General features: G+C 44.7%; 1 protein-coding gene across 1 annotated transcript in view; it reads right to left on the reverse strand.

Moving 5' to 3' along the window:
- Positions 1 to 18322, reverse strand: part of LOC126482083 (exostosin-1) — a 199170-nt gene extending 180848 nt beyond the window's left edge. The window contains exon 1 of the mRNA XM_050106095.1: positions 18095 to 18322. Within this exon, the coding sequence (XP_049962052.1) occupies positions 18095 to 18322 (228 nt within the window). The remainder of the gene's footprint in view (positions 1 to 18094) is intronic.
- Positions 18323 to 19472: the final 1150 nt, after the last annotated feature.

Raw genomic sequence — 19472 nt, forward strand, 5'->3', positions numbered from 1 at the left:
TGTCTGATATAGTGGAGAATGTGCTGGTGGCGCTAGGTTCGTTTGTCTCATGCTTGTTGAAAGACTATGAAGTAGGTATGCGCCCTGACGATGTATTTCTTTCCTAGAACGTTTGATGAAGAGCGTCGTGCAATGGCGTTGAGAGTTGCTGCCCCGAGAGGGGGACAGGGTGGGGGCCGTGAACTGTAAGGATGTTGCCACAGGAAAGAAACCAACTTAATGCTCGATGAATATTCACCGCTAGAGCTTCAGGGAGCGGAAGTACTTCGGCCATGTAGTACATTTTACTTGCGACGTATCCACGAATTATTTGCACAGTTAGGCAGGAGGTTGAGATTCTGAGTAAAAATTCAGAGTGGCCCAGTTTTCCGCCCAGTTCTTAGTTATCAAGGGACCAGATGTGGCCTCCCAGAAGACACGGAGAGAGCCGTGCGCCGGCCGTTGTGGCCGAGCGGTTCTAGGCGCTTGAGTCTGGAACCGCGCGACCGCTACGGTCACAGGTTCGAATCCTGCCTCGGACATGGATGTGTGTGATGTCCTTAGGTTAGTTTGGTTTAAGTAGTTCTAAGTTGTAGGGGACTGATGACCTCACATGTTAAGTCCCATAGTCAGAGCCATTTGAACCATTTTGAGAACCGTGCGACATCTATAGCTCGGACTATGTCACTTCAGGAGTTCCGCCAAAGCCGCCACTAAGTGGAAGTACGGTTCTCTTCATGCTGTTGATTTTTGATAATCCAGTTGACTCACGGTCCCCCCCTAGTTTGGATAAACGAGTTTCAACTGTAGCTACTCACATTAAAAAGGGCGTAAGGCAGCAGGGGTGCTGTCTTTCCCCTCTACTGTTCAACCTGTATGTCGAAGAGACAAAGAAGGACATAAGAGAAAGGCTCAGATCCCGAATCAAAATGCAAGGTGAAAGGAATCAATTCACTAATGACGTTGTTATCCTCCATAAAAGTGAGGAGTAGTTGCAGTGCCTCTTGAATGGAATGGACAGTCTAGTGAGCACATAGTATACAAGGTTGAACCCGAACTCTGCTGACGGAAATTTCGGACGTCGTACACAGAAGCAGAACTATTGTGTGTGCTGCGAGAACAACTTAACGCAGCGTCGTTCTCCCGATCTTCCATTACATTCAGTGAACACTTACACGAGTTGCGTATCGGCCAATTCTTCGTCAGTAAATTTATCCGTACACCTGTGTATCACTGTTAACGTACAAATAACACTGCCGCGTAATCAAACTCGAGACACGACCGAGTAGTACTCAAAGCAATCTAGAGGGCGAAGAATAAAGTGGGTATTACCGTTGTCAACAACAAGTACCATCAATGACTGGAACAATTTTGTTTTCAAACAAACCACGCAGGGCATACCGCCGACATTCTCAGTGCTGTGCTATTATGTCCACTACAGTACAGTACAGATACCAAATTAAAAGGGGCTAACAAATCAAACGAAACGCAATAACACACTAACGAGCAGCCGTAAGCCACTGCTCCCTTACATCAAACTACTCTGAAGACATTCCTGTACAGTTTCCGTAATTATCAGAAGAGTTCACGTTGAACCTACGGACTCACGCAAAACCCGTCGCACCGTAGCGGAACATGGTCTATGCGTGGTGAGGAACAGGCAACTTTTTCTGCTGCTATGAGGCGACATTTAGCACGCCAGTATAATCCAAATGGATAGGTCGAGCAGAGCCTCTGCCTTGGCGTCCACGATCATCTGACCTCAGTCCCCTACATTTTTATCTCTGGAGCCATCTCAAAAAGGAAGTGAACAGCACTCTCGCTGATACGATTGAAGAACTGGAGCAGCTAACTGTACAGTCTTGCCAGCATTTGGGAGATGAGGCAGCTGTGTTTGAAATAATTCGTAACTCACTGCAGGAATGAGCGCAGTCTTGCATCCAAATGTGAGGACAAGTGCAACGTCTTCATTAACAGGTACGGGAGTACAGTAAATAGTAATATGTATTATTACTAAATACTTGGTTGATTTGGGGGAGGGGACCAAACAGCGAGGCCATCGGATTACGGAAGGAGGGGGAAGAAAGTGGGCTGTGCCCTTTCAAAGGAACCATCCAGGCATTCGCCTAAAGCGATTTAGGGAAATCACGGAAAACATTAATCAGGATGGCTGGACGCGAGTTTGAACAGTCGTCCTCCCGAATGCGAGTCCAGTGTGCTAACTACTGCGCCACCTCGCTGGGTTACTAAATAGTGTAACATGTAACGTGCTGAAGTAGTACTGTATTTCTCGTCAAGATGGGCCTTGGATTAAAACTCGAGCCCAGTTAGACGGGGACTTAATATAAATTTAGATATTTGAAGACATTTGCACTAAAGGCGCTAATCTCTATATTATCAAACGGTTATCCCGGTTCATGATTCATGATCGCAGTTGCAAGTTGAGAAAATAGTAACTTCCTAGGGCAACAAAAATTTGATTTTCAATATATGATATAATTACTGACCAAATTTAAAAATTTAAAATGACGTCATAATTTACTGGTTATGAGGTATAATCTTACGTTAAATGTTTAACACAGTAAAATACGTACCGGGTGGTTATAATTAAAGTGCGGCTACTCAAAGAGGTCCAGTGCGGGCTGCAGTTATCGTATGGCAGTAAAATTTGATAGATATTCTAATGCGTTAATGTGTACCCGATTTACGCTGGAAAAAAAAATAGTTCCCATTTGGGCCACCAGTTGCGAATCTGGCACCGTGAATGCAAGAAACACGTATAAAAATGTTTCCATACGTAAGAGATTAGGAATGGGACGTGGGCATAAAAATTCGAACAAGTGAGGAAGGCATAATGCTTATTTTAATATTAACCTCCGCATTCACAGTTTGTTCAGTATGAGCACTGGAGACGTCAGCGAGATGCTGCATACGTAAAACGACGTGATCAACAGTTGCTCGCAGCAGTTCCGGTGGAATCTGAGCAACAGGTTACTGTGCACACTGACCTTTGGCAGTTGCTGCCTTCCTCTTAAAATTCATGGTTTTATCAGTGGAAGGAGCAGGTGATATTTCTTCGAAAAGTTTTCTCTACGTTGGCTCAGCAGGAGTCAGTTTTGAGGTGGTAATCTTGAAAATTTTATGTTCAGTGGGACTGGAGTCCGAAGTTGTGTCAGTGAAGGAATTTGACTTGTGCAGATAACACTGCTCTTTTGGTTTGCGTGGTACCTGAAGGTCTTCTACTGAGCTTTGAAGAGGTTGATTGGCCTGTGCTCAAGATTCTGCTCTTTCATTCGTTGACACAGACATATCTTCCGAGAAATAAGTATAGTTTGAGACTGAGGCCATTTTCAGTGGGATTATTGCACATACCTTGAAGCTCAGTTTAATTGCGCTCCATCTCTCTCGGATTAAAACAAGTGGTTGTTCTCTCCAAAATAACATGGTTAATCTCTGCCGATTATCTGGGAGCCACCCCGTTCGGTCTGTAGCCAGCGAACTCGATGACCACTTTAGGCTAGTTTCATGCCTACAAATTTGTCAAGCTCGCAGTAAAAAAAAATCCTACACGACAAAATGTTTCGGCTTGACAGAACAGAGGGTATGATTTTTCTCCAGAACTAACACGAAAATGACAGCAACACTTCTGCATCACTTTTTTTCACTAAAGAGCTATCGAAACGACAGCTGTTCTCCAGCGGCATTTTTGTGAAGCATGCCACCGGTTCTTTTCACCCTTTGGTCCAACTCTTCCGGACTTCCCCTAATTTCTCCCGTGTCAGTTTTCTCTACTAATTATGATACGCTCTGTGTACAAATTTGCCATTTCATCTTCGTGCACCAAGCTACCGCTTGTGTCGCTTAGGGCTTGAACTGACCCAGGAGGTACCCCGCCCCCATTCCATTCGAACAAAAACAAACTTTCAAAGTATTTCTGACGGACCTCATGTAGACGGAAATCGTAGCAGCAGGGCAAGCACGGACGACAGCACCATCAGACAGTTATTTGGAGAGAAAGAAATTCTAAATTCGATACTCCAGCAAAATGAGTTCATTATTGACTCATCTCTTTGTTCAGCCATGAGAGACATCCGCATCCGAGGGACTCCGAAAACCTGCTTTATTTATCCGCCGACGCTGCCTTCCATTCAGTACGTGTGTAGATGGGGTGGGGTTGGAAGGCACTCGTATTTAGTATTAACACGGAATGGAGTTGGAGCACCGGCTTGTTTGCGACCAGGCGCCGGAGACATGAATTTATATTGTCTCATTATTCGACGGGGGATTTGTGATTTATGACCCGCAGACGTAGCAAGGAGGTCGATGCGAAATATAAAAAGAGGAATCGGTCGCGGCGGTGAGCTGAGGGTAGTGGTAGGAGGGGAAGGCGCCCGCAGGAGATAGCTGATACACATCGGCAAACGATAGCTCATCATATTGGAAACCCATTAAGTCTTTTCTATCAGGTTCCACTTTATGCGCCACTGGTTTCTTGTTCGCCGCAACTTAACTGACGCAATAATATCCGAATTTCTCCCCCTTTTCCCCCTTGACCTTTATTCCCCCCCCCCCCCCCCCCACCCCTCAGACGTCGCGGAAGCTCCCCATTCGCTGCCAGTTTTTCCTTCTCTCTCTCTCTCTCTCTCTCTCTCTCTCTCTCTCTCTCTCTCCCTCCCTCTTTTTGTCTCTGGTAGGGAGGAGGCGATGTAACGTTATTAGAGCGAAAATTTACCCTCCCCTAACGGCCTTAATTTAGAGGCATTAGATATAGGAGCGGAATTAAAGGGGCTTAATTACCTGCCGTTGGACCGGAAGAAAGCGCACGCGAATATAGCCGACAAGTTCGGAGTCCTACAATGGCTTCTTACTCTAAAAGGGAGCGGACGGCTAAATCAAGAGCCGATAATTCTTGGGAGACCCCTCCTCGAACTAAACGGTACAGTGGCCGTCGTTAATTGCTCCTCGCAGGCCCTGCTCAGGAAAAACAAGTGCCGTGACAAAACAGCGGGGCCGCCTCTCCCCGGGAGCTTAACGACACCTGTGAACAATGTTCACGTCCGCTACACCTGTAGGAAGAGTTCATCATCAGCGCCCCGGAACGGATCAAGAAGATCCACACCGACTATGGGGTACGATTTTGGCATGGAATAAAAATTATTACCCAAGTGGGACTTCGTCTCAGTTCTTAGATACTTAGTAATATTTGCAAAATATAGCTGGTATTTTAGGTAGCTTCACAGCTAACATAACTTAACAGCTTCAAATAAAATGTAATTTTATTTTTGCTATTTACGAATTTTTACTTCCGAACACCTCCACATTTAGGTTTTTACATTAATGGTCTACATCGTCTCAAATGCTCATTTTAATATCAATGTGCCGCACAGGAGCAGCATGCATTGTCCGTCGCATCTACACTATGCGATCAAAAGTATCCGGACACCCCCAAAAACATACGTTTTTCATATTAGGTGCATTGTGCTGCGACGTACTCGCAGGTACTCCATATCAACGACCTCAGTAGTCATTAGACATCGTGAGACAGCAGAATAGGGCGCTCCGCGGAACTCATGGACTTCGAACGAGATCAGTTGATTGGGTGTCACTTGTGTCATACGTCTGTACGCGAGATTTCTACACTCCTGAACATCCTTAGTCCACTGTTTCCCATGTGATAGTAAAGTGGAAACGTGAAGGGACACGTACAGCACAAAACGTACAGGCCGATCTCGTCTGTTGACTGACAGAGACCGGCGACAGTTGAAGAGGGTCGTAATGTGTAATAGGCAGACATCTATCCATACCATCACTCAGGTGGGAGGTGAGAAAACTTGGATTTCATGGTCGCGCGGCTGCTCATAAGCCACACATCACGGCGGTAAATGCCAAACGACACCTTGCTTGGTGTAAGAAGCGTAAACATTGGACGATTGAATAGTGGGAAAACGTTGTGTGGAGCGAGGAATAGCGGTACACAATGTGGCCATCCGATGAATATCTCCATAAAATGTCCGGTGAACGTCATCTGCCAGCGCGTGTAGTGCCAACAGTAAAATTCGGAGGCGGTGGTGTTACGGTGTGGTCGTGTTTCTCATGGAGGGGGCTTGCTCCCCGTGTTGTTTTGCGTGGCACAATCACAGCACAGGCGTACATTGATGTTTTAAGTATCTTCTTGCTTCCCACTGTTGAAAAGTAATTCGGGGAAGGCCAACACGATCGAGCACCTGCTCGTAATGCACGGCCTATGGCGGAGTGGTTACACGACAATAACATCCCTGTAATGGACTGGACTACACAGATTCCTCACCTGAATCCTATAGAACCCCTTGGGGGTGTTTTGGAACGCCGACTTCGAGTCAGGCCTCACCGAACGATGTCGATACCTCTCTCTGAGCGGCTGATCCCGGCGGAGGTTCGAGTCCTCCCTCGGGCATGGGTGTGTGTGTGTGTGTTTGTCCTTGGATAATTTCGGTTAAGTAGTGTGTAAGCTTAGGGACTGATGACCTTAGCAGTTAAGTCCCGTAAGATTTCACACACATTTTTGATACCTCTCTTCAGTGCACATTCCGTGACGATTGGGCTGCCATTCCCCAACAAACCTTCCAGCACCTGACTGAACGTATGCCTGCGAAAGTGGAAGCTGTCATCAAGGCTAAGGGTGAAGCAACACCATATTGAATTCCACCATTACTGATTGAGGGCGCCTAGAACTTGTAAGTCATTTTCAGCCAGGTGTCCGGATACTTTTGATCACATAGTGTACTTGTTGCACTTGTACTTGTAGTTGTAGTAGTAGTAGTAGTAGTAGTAAAAGTTTTATTAATCTGCAAATCACTTTTACAACGATATTGCACATCTCATGGTACTTCAGTTTAAGGATAAAAAACGTAATTAATACACAAAGGCATTTGCATATTTACAGCTCTAGATAAAAAAAAATTGTTCAGCTGTGGCATGGCATCTCCCCGACGTAATTCAGGAAAATCACGGAAAAACTAAATCGCAATGTCCTGAATACAAGAAAACACCGAGCATCTTTTATGGAGATATTCTTAGTCATATAATACCTATAAATGGACATTGTAATCCCCTTCGACTGTGAAAATTATTTATTTATAAAGTCCATGATCCAAATGTCGGCCTTTGACCATTTTCAGATACAATGATTTTGTGCTTTAGCACATTTCAAAACTTAAAAATACCACTTGCAATCGTGTGATTTATAGGTTAATCTTCTTGTAACAGTCTAAGGCGATGACTAAGTCTTTTCAAAAAATGGTCAATGTGTTAAACAAAAGTGCAATCTCCATTGATTTATCCATACTGTACAAGATGTTTCGTTTGTACTTTCTTACAAAGAAATTATTTGTTAGTGTAAGAAGAAAGGTTAGTGAGCGCGCGAGCGACTTCGTGCCAGATTTGATTTATGTTTTACGTACCCCCACATTCCCTTCCGTTTGCCTGAAAAACTGAGTCAGTATCCCTCCATAATAAATGTGGTGTTGAATAGAATGCTAGTATTATTTATTACATAGCTATGCGCGTAAATTTCTCCAGAAAAAAGTGGTGCCAACACATGATCCTAACGTGTAGAGCGCTTACGTGAAAATGATCTTTTGGAGGGTCGAAACCGGTAAAAGAAACCGAAGTCCCCCGGTTCTTCCACGGACGATGTTAGCTGTATGTTCCCACGTTGCGTTAATTTAATGATCTGTCATTAGAGGACTAAGTAGAAGAGGATAAATTTTCGCATGTGTCTTCTTTTTCAGCGTGAGGGCGAAGTAACGCTAAACAAGTTATTTAATGTCCCATTATCCATCCGCAGAAAGTTGATGTAATCAACAGGTTCTGAGTGAGACATTTCCATTAATAGGTTTCCAGTTGCGTATTTCTCATTTTAAACCATTCCCTGAACCAACGTCTTGTTTTTTTTTCCCCCTCTTTACACGCAATGCCAAAGGCAATGTTAGAAATGCTTTATCTGTATTTGTAGTCATTCCCACTAGCGCCAAAATACAGCATATACGAATAGTGTCTGCTTCAAAAGTAAGGTTAAATTGACAAGCTTTCTTAGTACGTGTACGGGCTTGTTTCATACATCCGTGGTTAGACAAGAGCGAACTGGACAATCAACTTTGCTCTTTTAGGAGGGACTTAAAAAGTTTTAAAAATGTTCATTGTCTCTTCGAAGAAAGTTTTAACCATCGGGTACTCAGAGTAATATTTCCTTTAGCATATTTTCATGAGTAAATCGTCATTTTACACAGTTCCTTGGACCAGAGTCTTGTTTTCTTCTTCATCTTTAAACACAGTGCCAAAGTCAAAGCCAGGGCTGCTTTGTCTGCGTTTGTGGCCGAATTCACTACGCTCAGAATACACACGAACACGAACTGCGTCTGGTTTAAAGTGAGGTTAAACTGAAAAACATTGAACGTGTGCGGGCTTGCTTAGCAAATCCGTAGCTAGTAAAGAGCTATTTTGTCAAACACGTTTGTCCGTTTAAAGACGCGTTTATGCTTCCACCTTGTTGCTCGCTGTCATGGCCAGGCGATGATGAATCAAACCGCCTGCGTCTTAACGACCCATTTAGCCTGCGCCATCGCCGCTCGCTACGATCCTCGCAAGGCAACGATATCTATCTGGTTTGTGTTTCCCTCTGCGACCATTGCCTTGAGCCGTCACTGGCTACGACAAGGTCACCCAAGCAGTTTCGCTATTGATACGTGAACAGTTGTGGGGTAATTACTCGCAGCGAGCAGCGAGCAGCGAGGCTGTGGCGTAAATGCACCCTTAAGCCGTCGGCACACGGACCGTGCTGTCGAACGTCAACGTTAAGAATGCTAAGCTCAACGTGCTGCTGAACGCTCACGAACGATGAGACTTGTGCACACGGTACGTGGGCCCCAACGTGGTATATGCGATCGCAACGCACTCCAGCGGCATTTGCGGGAGATGGTTCTAGTTCGTAAATCACACTGTTTACTAAATGGGCGCGCGTAAAATTCCCACGTTAGCTCTATTAAAACGCGCATTTCCTCCATCATCCACGGAAACGAAAGTACCATATCCAATCAACAAGGACACAGGCTTATACAAGTTCCATTACAAACAGTGCGATACAAATTTGAAATACTTCTCCACATAACATATACATTATTTCGTCTTCCCCACATTTTAGTAACACCCCAAGGTAAACCTTACTTGATCACTGTTCCTACCCAGTAAAAGGATGTTTGCAACATGTGAATTACGAAGCGTAAAAGAAAAAGGAGCAAAATATCTATATACAAGTAGCGCAAGCTGTCCTATAGATTAAGCCAATCGGACAAAGTCACCGCTCAAAGAAAAGGTGAACTTATATTTACATAACATCAAATATTATAGTATATACTTATATTAAAATAATAATAAAGTATCTGAACCTAACAAAAGCGCAAATGTTGCGAAAAAATTTAGAAGCTTCGAGTCGCGAACCACCGCCCAAACACGCTACTTCATACGGATCAGTGACACTTCTCACTTCGCTAAACCAACAACACACTAGTGAAACTCAATTATAGCATATTAGCACTTGCTGAAAACCTTAATCGTAGACATGTTACTAATTGAAATTTAATTACAACAAATTGTACCAAGAACAATGTGTTTTGGGTGGATATTCAGTGTGTCGCTGCCTTCAAATAGCATACTCCCATAATATGCAAGTTACAATAATTCTTTTGCCACGAATATGATGTTTCTCATTATTTTATTGGAACGAATTACACAGTTAACAACGGGTTTTCCAGTGATTCTCAATTTGTTGGTGCCCAGAAACGGCGTATATACGTATACGCTTGAAATGAATGCCAATATGGCGCCTCACAACTCTGTACTGAAGGGAGACGGCGTGCATGTGACGTAGGTGGCATTGTGCCGTCTCATTGGTCAACGCTTAGACGACGCTCAGAATCCCTGACATGCTAGATATTGCTCTGCACGTTCGGAAAGACTCCCGAACGTGCTATTCCACGCTATGAAACTCGGCATGCTCAACGCTCAACGTTCGGTTGCACGGTCCGTGTGCCGACGGCTTTAGGATTGATGACCCCATCAACCTTTACGCCACGAACAGCCTTCCGCTTGCCGGCCAAGTACAGGCGATCAAAATTTCTTCCACCACCACGGTTCGAAGCATCTACTTCAACGTGGAGCAAGAGTACATAAGCGGACTCCGTTACGGAAGCGGGTATGGTACAAGCAGGGCGTTCAGCAAGGCGAGGAAGTACGCGAGCTACCTTTCAGGAGAGTGCCTTCGGGTCCATCGCGGAGGAGCCATCCCCCTAATAAGGGAGTGGGACGGACGCCAGAGGAGGAAGGAGCAAAATAAAGGCTCGCGCAGGAGAACTGCGCTGCCAGGGGTGGTGGGGGTGCTGCGGGGGCGGGGGGGGGGCGGATTAGGGGTGGGGTGGGGACCAGTATTTCAGAGCGGCGCAGGCTGGCCAGATCTCTCGCTAATTAGCGGAGCTGGCCGGGATCTGCCCGTCATTAGCCGGGTTTCTTCTCGGCTCTCATTACCGGACTGGCTGCACCGCGGCCCCACCCCAGCGGCCAGTGGCAGCCCGCCTAGCCAAGCGGCCGTGGCCGGCGGCCGAAGCCTCCGCACTGTGCTGACGTCACCGCTCGAGAGCACGACTGGACGTGGCAGCGACAGATACTGGGTACGGCGCCTACCTTTCTCACCCGAAGTAGCTTTTGGATCGATGAAGATACTCATAATCTCATTCCACAGAGAAGAAAAGTGGACCACATGAAACCAAAAGCAGAACGTCTCCACAACTTCATGAACACCGAGATACAGGGACCTACTTCAGTCTTTTTATGGAACTAAGGGTTTTTTTTTTGCGCCAGAACAGCAGATCAGGATGCGCAAGAGGCAAAGACAGCGCTCTAATTCTTTTTTGTGCATCTGAGCAGACATAGCGGAGTAAAAATTCATTGAACATGGGGATTTGCACGCTGTCGCTTCGGCAGTGTGAATGGCGCACCGCACGGAAGCTTATACCACTCTGCATCGAGACTGGTGGCGTAAACATCATATGTCATTCGTCTCTTTGGGCTCTTGTTTGCGCAGAGTGTGATGTAGGCTTCCGTGCGGCGCACCAATCAAACGGCTGCGTCAACAGCACAAAAATCACTGATTTATTTTTCCCTCCGTAATCTGTTGTCAGATCTACAACAAAGAATTGCATCACTAAAACTGTTCAGTACAGATCTACTACTCTGGCATAAAAATATTATTCTTTCCCTTAAAGAAAGGCACACGAGATGCTTGCATCTCAGTCATTAATTAAGTTGCGAAAATTCGTAGGTCTTTCTTTCATGAATCTCTGTTTGTGAATGATAGTTGAAAATCAATAAAAAAATTATTGTTATGTTTCCATCTAACTTTTTATGTAACATATTTGGGTTGAATTAGAAAGTATTGAACTCATTTTAACACACACAATCGTGAACCCATTTAAGTTGTTTATTTTTATTTCTGGATGACCGGTTTCGATCGTCTTCAGATCTTACTTGCTGAGCAGTGTTCTGCACAGATGGACCTGCACCACGCCAGCGGTTCCTACGGTCATAATATAATGTTAGACCTGAAGTTGATCTGTTAGAAGATGGAAACCGGTCACCTAAAAATAAACAACTTAAGCGTAATCACGACTGTGTGTATTGAGATAAGTTATAGTATTATAAAGACCGCCGTTTTTCTTGAAGCAATGTTCCAGAAAAATTTAAAAAGTTTTGATGTTAAACAATCAACTTCATACGAAAAAAATATCTGTGTAGATTTTATCGAGAAATAGTACTGACACTTCATGATTACTTCATATTTGTTTTAAATTTTTTTTTACTTTTGTTTTAATTAGTGCAGCCCTCCTTGTGGTAAGATTGGTGCCAAAGATAAAATTCGGGGCTGCAACAAACTAGTCCGGAAACTTATTGAATTAGTGCCTATACGTGATCAAACCTTCGAAAAACAGACAAGGAAAATGCTGCATCTTAAAGGCAAAAATGCAATTTCAGGAGAACTCAAATTTGCAACCTACAGCAAAAAATCACAGGTATAACCAGGAAGAGGTGATTACTTATGTAAAATGAACAACAGGTTCACAAAGAAACTTTTAAGCTTAATCTATCGATGAATATGCTAACAAATAGCGAACAAAAATTCATGAAGAGCCGAGAAAACTGGATTACACGAAGAAATTTTTCAAGATACATCATAATTGAGAACCATAACTGAAGACCTGCGCGGAAAAACGGGCTAACCATCAAATGTAAAAGCTTGGAGGTAAGTGCTGGCATCTGTTGCTACGTACGGGAACTATCAAAATTGACATTGGTTTCACCCCTAAATATTACTTACGGGTTAAACCAAGGTCAAGTTTGATAGTTCCCGTAGCTAGCAACAGAAGGCAGCACTTATCTCTAAGCTTTTACATTTGATGTTTAGCCAGTTTTTCCGCGCGTGTCTTCAATTGAAGGCGTACGGTGGAAGAAAGCGCTAGCCCTCCATATTGCAAGGATTCATCTAATCATGTTACCTCTACTGTATCAGAAAGCACCACATGCTGGTACGAAGTAGTTCCTCTCGTATCTCTGGAAACTGCTGTTTTTGTTCTTATCGCGACTGAGTTCTTATATTTGAATTTCATCAACGTATAACTCGCAATGACTCAAAATTACGTTCTGTGGTATTACTACTTTCATCCACCGACCCCTTCAGTTAACCGAGACTTCAGAGAGCCTGGTGAAAAGTAATGTCTCCGAATTTTTATTCTATCCTCAAAATCGGTTGAGGATATTACATGCCATGTATCTTTTTTGTCGACTTTCTCGCTTCGCTGAAGCAAGTTGCAACTCTCTGTAGTCAGAGGATTCCGAATTGTACAGTGTAACATGTCGGTGTTTAATGCAACTACGTCGATGCATGATAAACAGCATGCTGTAATAGAGTTTCTAATCGTCCACACATGGAGTACTCTATCCTTCAGAATGACAATGCCAGATCGCACACGAGTGCCGCGACATATGAAACAATCCGATGTATTGGGGTCATTGTTGTCGATCGTCCTCCATACACTCCCGACTGTGCCCCATCCGACTGTTACCTGTTTCCTTAACTTAAAGAACGCCTTCGAGGACTTCACGTTGATAGTGACGAAACGGTACAAGAAGAAGTGAGGTCGTGGCACCGTCAACAAAGTCAAAGATTCTACACTGACGGTATCAACAAACGGACCTCTCGTTGGGAGAAAAATGTTCGTCGACAGGGTGAGAATGTTGAGAAATAAATATGTAGACATGAGAATAAAGCTGTAGAATGTTAATAAATTTGTTTTACTTAAAAAGCTTTAAAAGTTTTCATGTAAAATATTCGCAGACACGCCCTCGTATTTGTTGAGGAGTGCCACTGAAACGTTACAGAGAAACGGGAGAAGAAACCGGATAAGAAACACAGTGAACGGAGGAAGAGATATTTTGTGGGAAGAAGTGGAGAAATGTTTCGCAAGTTGAGAAGTTCAAACGTGTTCCTCATTTGGGTGTAAGGGAATAGCAAGAAGGTCTAGCATTGAACAGTACCGACTGGAAGTGTGTTATCGACAGAGGTGGCGCAGTGGTTGAGATTTGGGACACTGTTTGTGAAGAACTGATATTCAGTTTCCCGTCTGGCCATCCACATTTCTCTGCGCTTCTCGTCAATTTCTTACGGCATCCTTTAAAACAGAGACGGGTAATTTCTCCCCTTACTGACTAATGCTTCCCAATCCGAGTCTGTGCTCCGTCCCTAATAATCTCGCCGTCGACGGTAAGTTTATCCCTTTCCTTGCTTTGAAAGTACATTCGTGCAAAATAATGAATAAAAGTTCTTCGCAGGAAAGGTGGCACGTATAAAAATGGCGCTAGTTTCAGCTGAGTAAACTTTTATCGTGGTGTATGCGTCATTAAGAAGTCTTTTATATTGTATTGCGGTAATGCTGTGTGTATGAATACAGCCTTTCAGGGTCCTCACAGAATATCTCTTCTGAGCGCTTTCCTGGGCCACGCACTTCTTTGCCCAACAACTCTGTAGTTATTGAACAACACTTTGTGGGACTTCGCCGAACTTGGCCGACACGAAAGGAGGCGGAAGGAAAAACAAGTGCTGTTTCCTTGAAAGAGATCTATTGGCTCCTCTTTTTTATTTGTGGTCGTGCAACATGCAGTTTTATCGTGTCCTGGCACTGCTACGATACACCGAGATATCAAAACGTAAAGACTGGGTGTTACATATTAACATTTTGACGACGTCAAATGTCATCTGCAAGAAAACAATACCATAGTTGAACAAGAATGTGGAATGAACCGCCTATGATTTTGTTGAAGAAACACACCCTGTAAAGCGCGAGGATAGTCACTTAGGGATTTAAATTCAGCTCTTCCAGAAAATGAATCAGCATGTGTTAGCCAATGCACTTCCTCATTAAGTCATGGAGGTGCCGGCTGCACGTTGGCTTAAACAATGATATGGAACGAGGTAGCGCAGTCTCAATACATCAGTCACACAGGTAAGGAATTTTGGCCCCAATCTCGGTCCATACTTGAGGGTTTAGTTTTTTGTAGTTTTCCCAAATCTGTTTATTTGCGGCGATTCCACAGAAGTCCTCCAACTGATTCACTGCTTATTCTATTTTTAATGAGTTAATATTCTGTCTACAGTTTCTTTAACGAAGCAAACTCTGCCAATCCGAACGCATCATTTTTCTCGTCTTACCTGTCACTTGTTCTATTTCTACCTTTCTGACTTGCTTTTGTCATATTCCCTTTTCGTTTAACTTCTGCTCTGCTGAATTTCCCTTCCGCTCTCAGAACCTCTACTCGGTTCCTCAGTGTTCTCAAAATCATGTTTTACCATCGATCTAGCGACAAGTATTGCTAAGTTGTTTTAGTAGTTACATGATATAAATATCTTGCCTGATAAAACAAAAAGAAAACAGTACGTTTAATATTGATGTTCCCGCCGATATAAAAAATGGCAACGCTTATACTACATTCTAACAATGACAATCAATATGCAAAGATGTATCGAAAAGTAATGTACATGAATTATTATGCGATGTATTTAATATGTTGGGTGTAACACATGTAGATACTGCGGTTCCACATTTTCTTAGCTGCTTCTAGGTAGCAACGAAGTGCGTCTCCTTGCAGGTGTGCAATCGATGTGAAAACGATGACCGCCTAAAGTTTATGTCAACAGCCCCAAAGGATTGGAAATTGGACGGTGCAAGGTCGGGGTGTCCAGATATGTAGTGGAGAAGGTCCCAGCCGGACTGAGGAATTGTTGAGTGAACGAGAGCCATAACAGAAAAATCCAAGTCGTCTTTACGGCGAGGTTTACTATCTTTTGATTCAAAAAATCGATTTTTTTTTTAATTTCAGGACGGATTCAAGTATACATCCGTGTAAGGGGATTTTCCACCCCATACTGCGTTGCTCAGAAGTGCTGTGAAAAAATCCCCATGGGAAACATACTATTTTGTCATTCCACAATTTCTTTTATTTAATGATCTGGACACAATGCAAATTAAAGTATAGGCGTGCCTCGGAACCAGTTTTTCTTTAGTGTGCAATGAATTTCGAAATAAAAGGAAGATGGAACACTTTTGTTGATGTGTATATTTTAGTTGTTTTGTAACTTTGATTTGAAAAGAATGACTGAAATTAACCAATCTGTTCTGTTTTGGTGAACATTTTATGGTAACAAAACGACCGTAATGTATTCTACACTGTCCAGCCACATTAATATGCCCACCAGTGAAAATCCTGATGAACCATATACTGCAGCGCGGACCGCAGCGAGATGTGCGGGAAGAGTGTCAGTGAGGTTCTGGAAGGTTGCGATAGGGACGTGGAGTCATGCCGATTCCAGAACCGTGGCCAGCTGAGCAAGGTTTCCCAGATGAAGAGCCGTGGCGCGAACAACTCGATCGAGCTATCCCGCAGATTCTCGATGGGCTTAAATTCGGGGAGTTTGGCGACCAGGAGAGTACAGCAAACTCATTCCGGTGGCCTTCGAACCACGCTCTTATACTGCAGGGCGTGTGACACGATGCATTGTGCTGCAGTTAGATCCCATCGCGCAGGGGAGAAACATGTTGGGGTTGGATATGGTCCCCAAGGATAGCTTCATACTGGTGTTGATACATTATTTCTTCCAGAATGAGGACATCATCCAAGGAATGCCACAAAAGCATTCCCCAGAGTACGAAGCTCCCTCCTCCGACAATTGTTGCAGGGTGTTTGCTTTCAGATGATTCATGCGGTAAACGCCAATGGGCATCTGTCTGGTGGGGAATAGAAGAGGATTTATCTGAAAAGTTCACCTATCGCCACTCAGCGCACGTCCATTTGCGGTATTTTATTGTATTGTATGTTAACCCGGGTCGTAGAAACGACGGAGCGGCTTCGCAGCCGCAGTGGTCCACAACCCCACGACGACTACCGCAGTCCACTTCACCCCTCCGCCGCCCCACACCGAACCACTCTTTCAGGGTTATTGTGTGGTTCGGCCCAGGTGGACACCCTCCCACCCCACCCCCTCCCCCAGGGAACGCCTCACACCAGACGAGTGAACCCCTATGTTTGCGTGGTAAAGGTGGTGTACGCGTATGTGGAGAAGTTGTTTGCGCAGCAATGGCCGACATACTGTAGCTGAGGCGGAATAAGGGGAACCAGTCCGCATTCGTAGAGGTAGATGGAAAACCGCCTAAAAACCATCCACAGACTGGCTGGCTCACCGGACTTCAACACAAGCTGCCGGGCGGATTCGTGCCGGGGACCAGGCGCTCCTCCCCAACCCGGAAAGCGGTGTGTCAGACCGACCGGCTAACCGGGCGGGCTTCATTTGCGGTACTGGGATACAAATTCCAGTCTTCGTCGCCGATGAACATAAGTCAGCACGAGTGCATGAACCAGGCGCTTGCTGTTTTCCACGTCTCCCAGCCACGATTTACGATTATATACACCCCACCTGCCATGTGAGACTTGTTTCTGCACATTGACGATGATGTAGGTGGGTGTCACATTACTGTGACGAGACCGTGTACGTGCGAGAAGTTAAACTTGCACCCCTATTAAAATAACAGCAAATTGCTTCGCAGTGTGTGGCCTAACTAAATTCAACACTACAAGCTCCATCAGTTAAGAGCATCACCCGGTATTTGTCAATTCATCAAGTCAGGAGAAGAGAGCGGGGAATAAAAGAAACATGCGATAACAATTGAAAGGTGGCTACACTGAGTCACAGTGCCAGAGATTGCGCCAAAGATTATTATTCCGCCACCTGCACTGGCAGTAGTAGTTCGGAGGTTGCCGTGAGCAGTACTTGTTGAGAGGATGTCGAGAGCAGTACTAGTTGAGACCATGTCGTGTGCAGTTATTGTTGTGTTGGGCGAGAGAGTTGATGCTGTTCGGTTGGTGTAATGTATATATGGAAGATGTTCCAACGATCGCAATATATTTTTCGTCAATATATATGGAGGTAACAAAATTTTTTTATTTCAAATTTCCTATATAACAATGCCTCTTGGTCACAGGTTCAGTCAACAAAGCATCTGGCTCGTGTTCCTGTATTAGACTTGTAATTCTGGTTTCTATGTGCAATTATAGTATTTCTGGTCTTTTTTATTACTTCATTGTAAATGGTGTTTAAAATTTCTTGTCGTATTGAGGAAGAACCGTGTCACATACGTGTACGTTGAATCGCACCACCACACACAGAACAGTTACACTTCTGCCTTGTTGTTTCGTAGCTTTTATAGTTGCAGGGGACTTAATTAATGAATTGTGTTAACGGAAATTTCCTTTCATTCTTTACTGTTATTTTATGCAGTCAGATTGCGTACTAATGCTAGTCAGGGCCAACCGGTTACGAGACTTCGTAGCCGGACACACAGCTACTAAAATTACTTTTATTGTAGCATTTTAATAATTAAGCCCCCATGCACAATACGTGAGCCGTCCGGTCTGGCGGGAGGACGCGAGAAGCGGGGCGGAGCAGGGCAGGGCAGGGCAGAGCAGAGCGGCGGTGCGTTACCTGCAGCAGGAGGCGCTCGTCGGCCCAGACGACGGCCTGGTGCCAGTCGATGACCTGCGCGAAGGGCAGCGCCCAGCCGTTGGAGAGCAGCACGGGCACGCAGCCGGCGCGCAGCGCCTCCAGGAAGCGGAACGACCCCAGGCGGCGGCCGCGCGGCACCAGGCAGAACGTAGAGTTCTGCAGCAGCACCTCGTAGTCGTACCTGCCCACACACACCACAGCCCACATTCATATGTCGACCAGCAGGAATTTCTATGCATGAAGAAAAAAGTACAAATTTTCAGTGTTTAGATGAGATAAAGGTAAACACAATCTCCCTGACAAAAATGTTCAGCTGCAAAGTTTTGACGTTAGTGAAGTTTAGAGGCGGTGTTCAAACAGCCGTGCGATGAATACTGTTTTAGAGATGTTGCTAAAAATATCGCCCGTTTACATACAACAAATCAGTGGATAGGGCGTCTCCCAAGTTTCGAGGCCGGCCGGAGTGGCCGAGCGGTTCTAGGCGCTACAGTCTGGAACCGCGCGACCGCTACGGTCGCAGGTTCGAATCCTGCCTCGAGCGTGGATGTGTGTGATGTCCTTAGGTTAGGTAGGTTTGAGTAGTTCTAAGTTCTAGGGGACTGATGACCTCAGATGTTAAGTCCCATAGTGCTCAGAGCCATTTAAACCACTTAACCATTTAAAAAATCCCAAGTTTCGATTCATAATACGACTTGTGGTTTAGTTGCACTGAGGGGCATGCCTGTCAGAACTCGTACACAAAGCATCCGCTCCATATTGTCGCATCGAATTAGCTCGCGCCTGCAGACAGGCACTCAAAGAACAGATTTCCGAAACCGGTTGCCGTCACACGTTCTCAGGCAACTCTTGTCAGCGACTTCACTCATGTATTGCCATTTGCCGCGTCAAAAATTGTGCCCATATTGAGCACCTGTAATGTATGTAAAACTTAGAGAGATCATCTATTCACTACTATGTGTCTGCGAACTGTATGTCTGGCAGTTTTCATTCACTCGTCTGCGAAACTCCAGAATTGCTTCTGAACGACCTTGTATTAGGGAAGGGCAACGGACTTGCCGCAGTGGTAGTGTCCGCACAGGATACGGTGGCCGATGCCCAGTGGCCAGTTTTCGTCCAAAGCGGTGGTCGAATTCATTCCTTTGCTCGGGAGCGGAGGCCGACAATTGTTTGCCCCATTTCGGCCGGTCGGCGAAGACAGAATCGAGGCGCACGCCATGCTATCTTTCTCAAACAATTTTACAGAAACTATTTGGTACAAGAATTTCATTTTTGATTTATTTATAGCTTTATATGGCAGGTTCATGATGATGTACCAACCATTTCGTTAAGGGTCATCGTTATTGTGATATTTACGTGG

Source organism: Schistocerca serialis, chromosome 1, assembly GCF_023864345.2.
Source record: "Schistocerca serialis cubense isolate TAMUIC-IGC-003099 chromosome 1, iqSchSeri2.2, whole genome shotgun sequence".
Classification (NCBI taxonomy): domain Eukaryota; kingdom Metazoa; phylum Arthropoda; class Insecta; order Orthoptera; family Acrididae; genus Schistocerca; species Schistocerca serialis.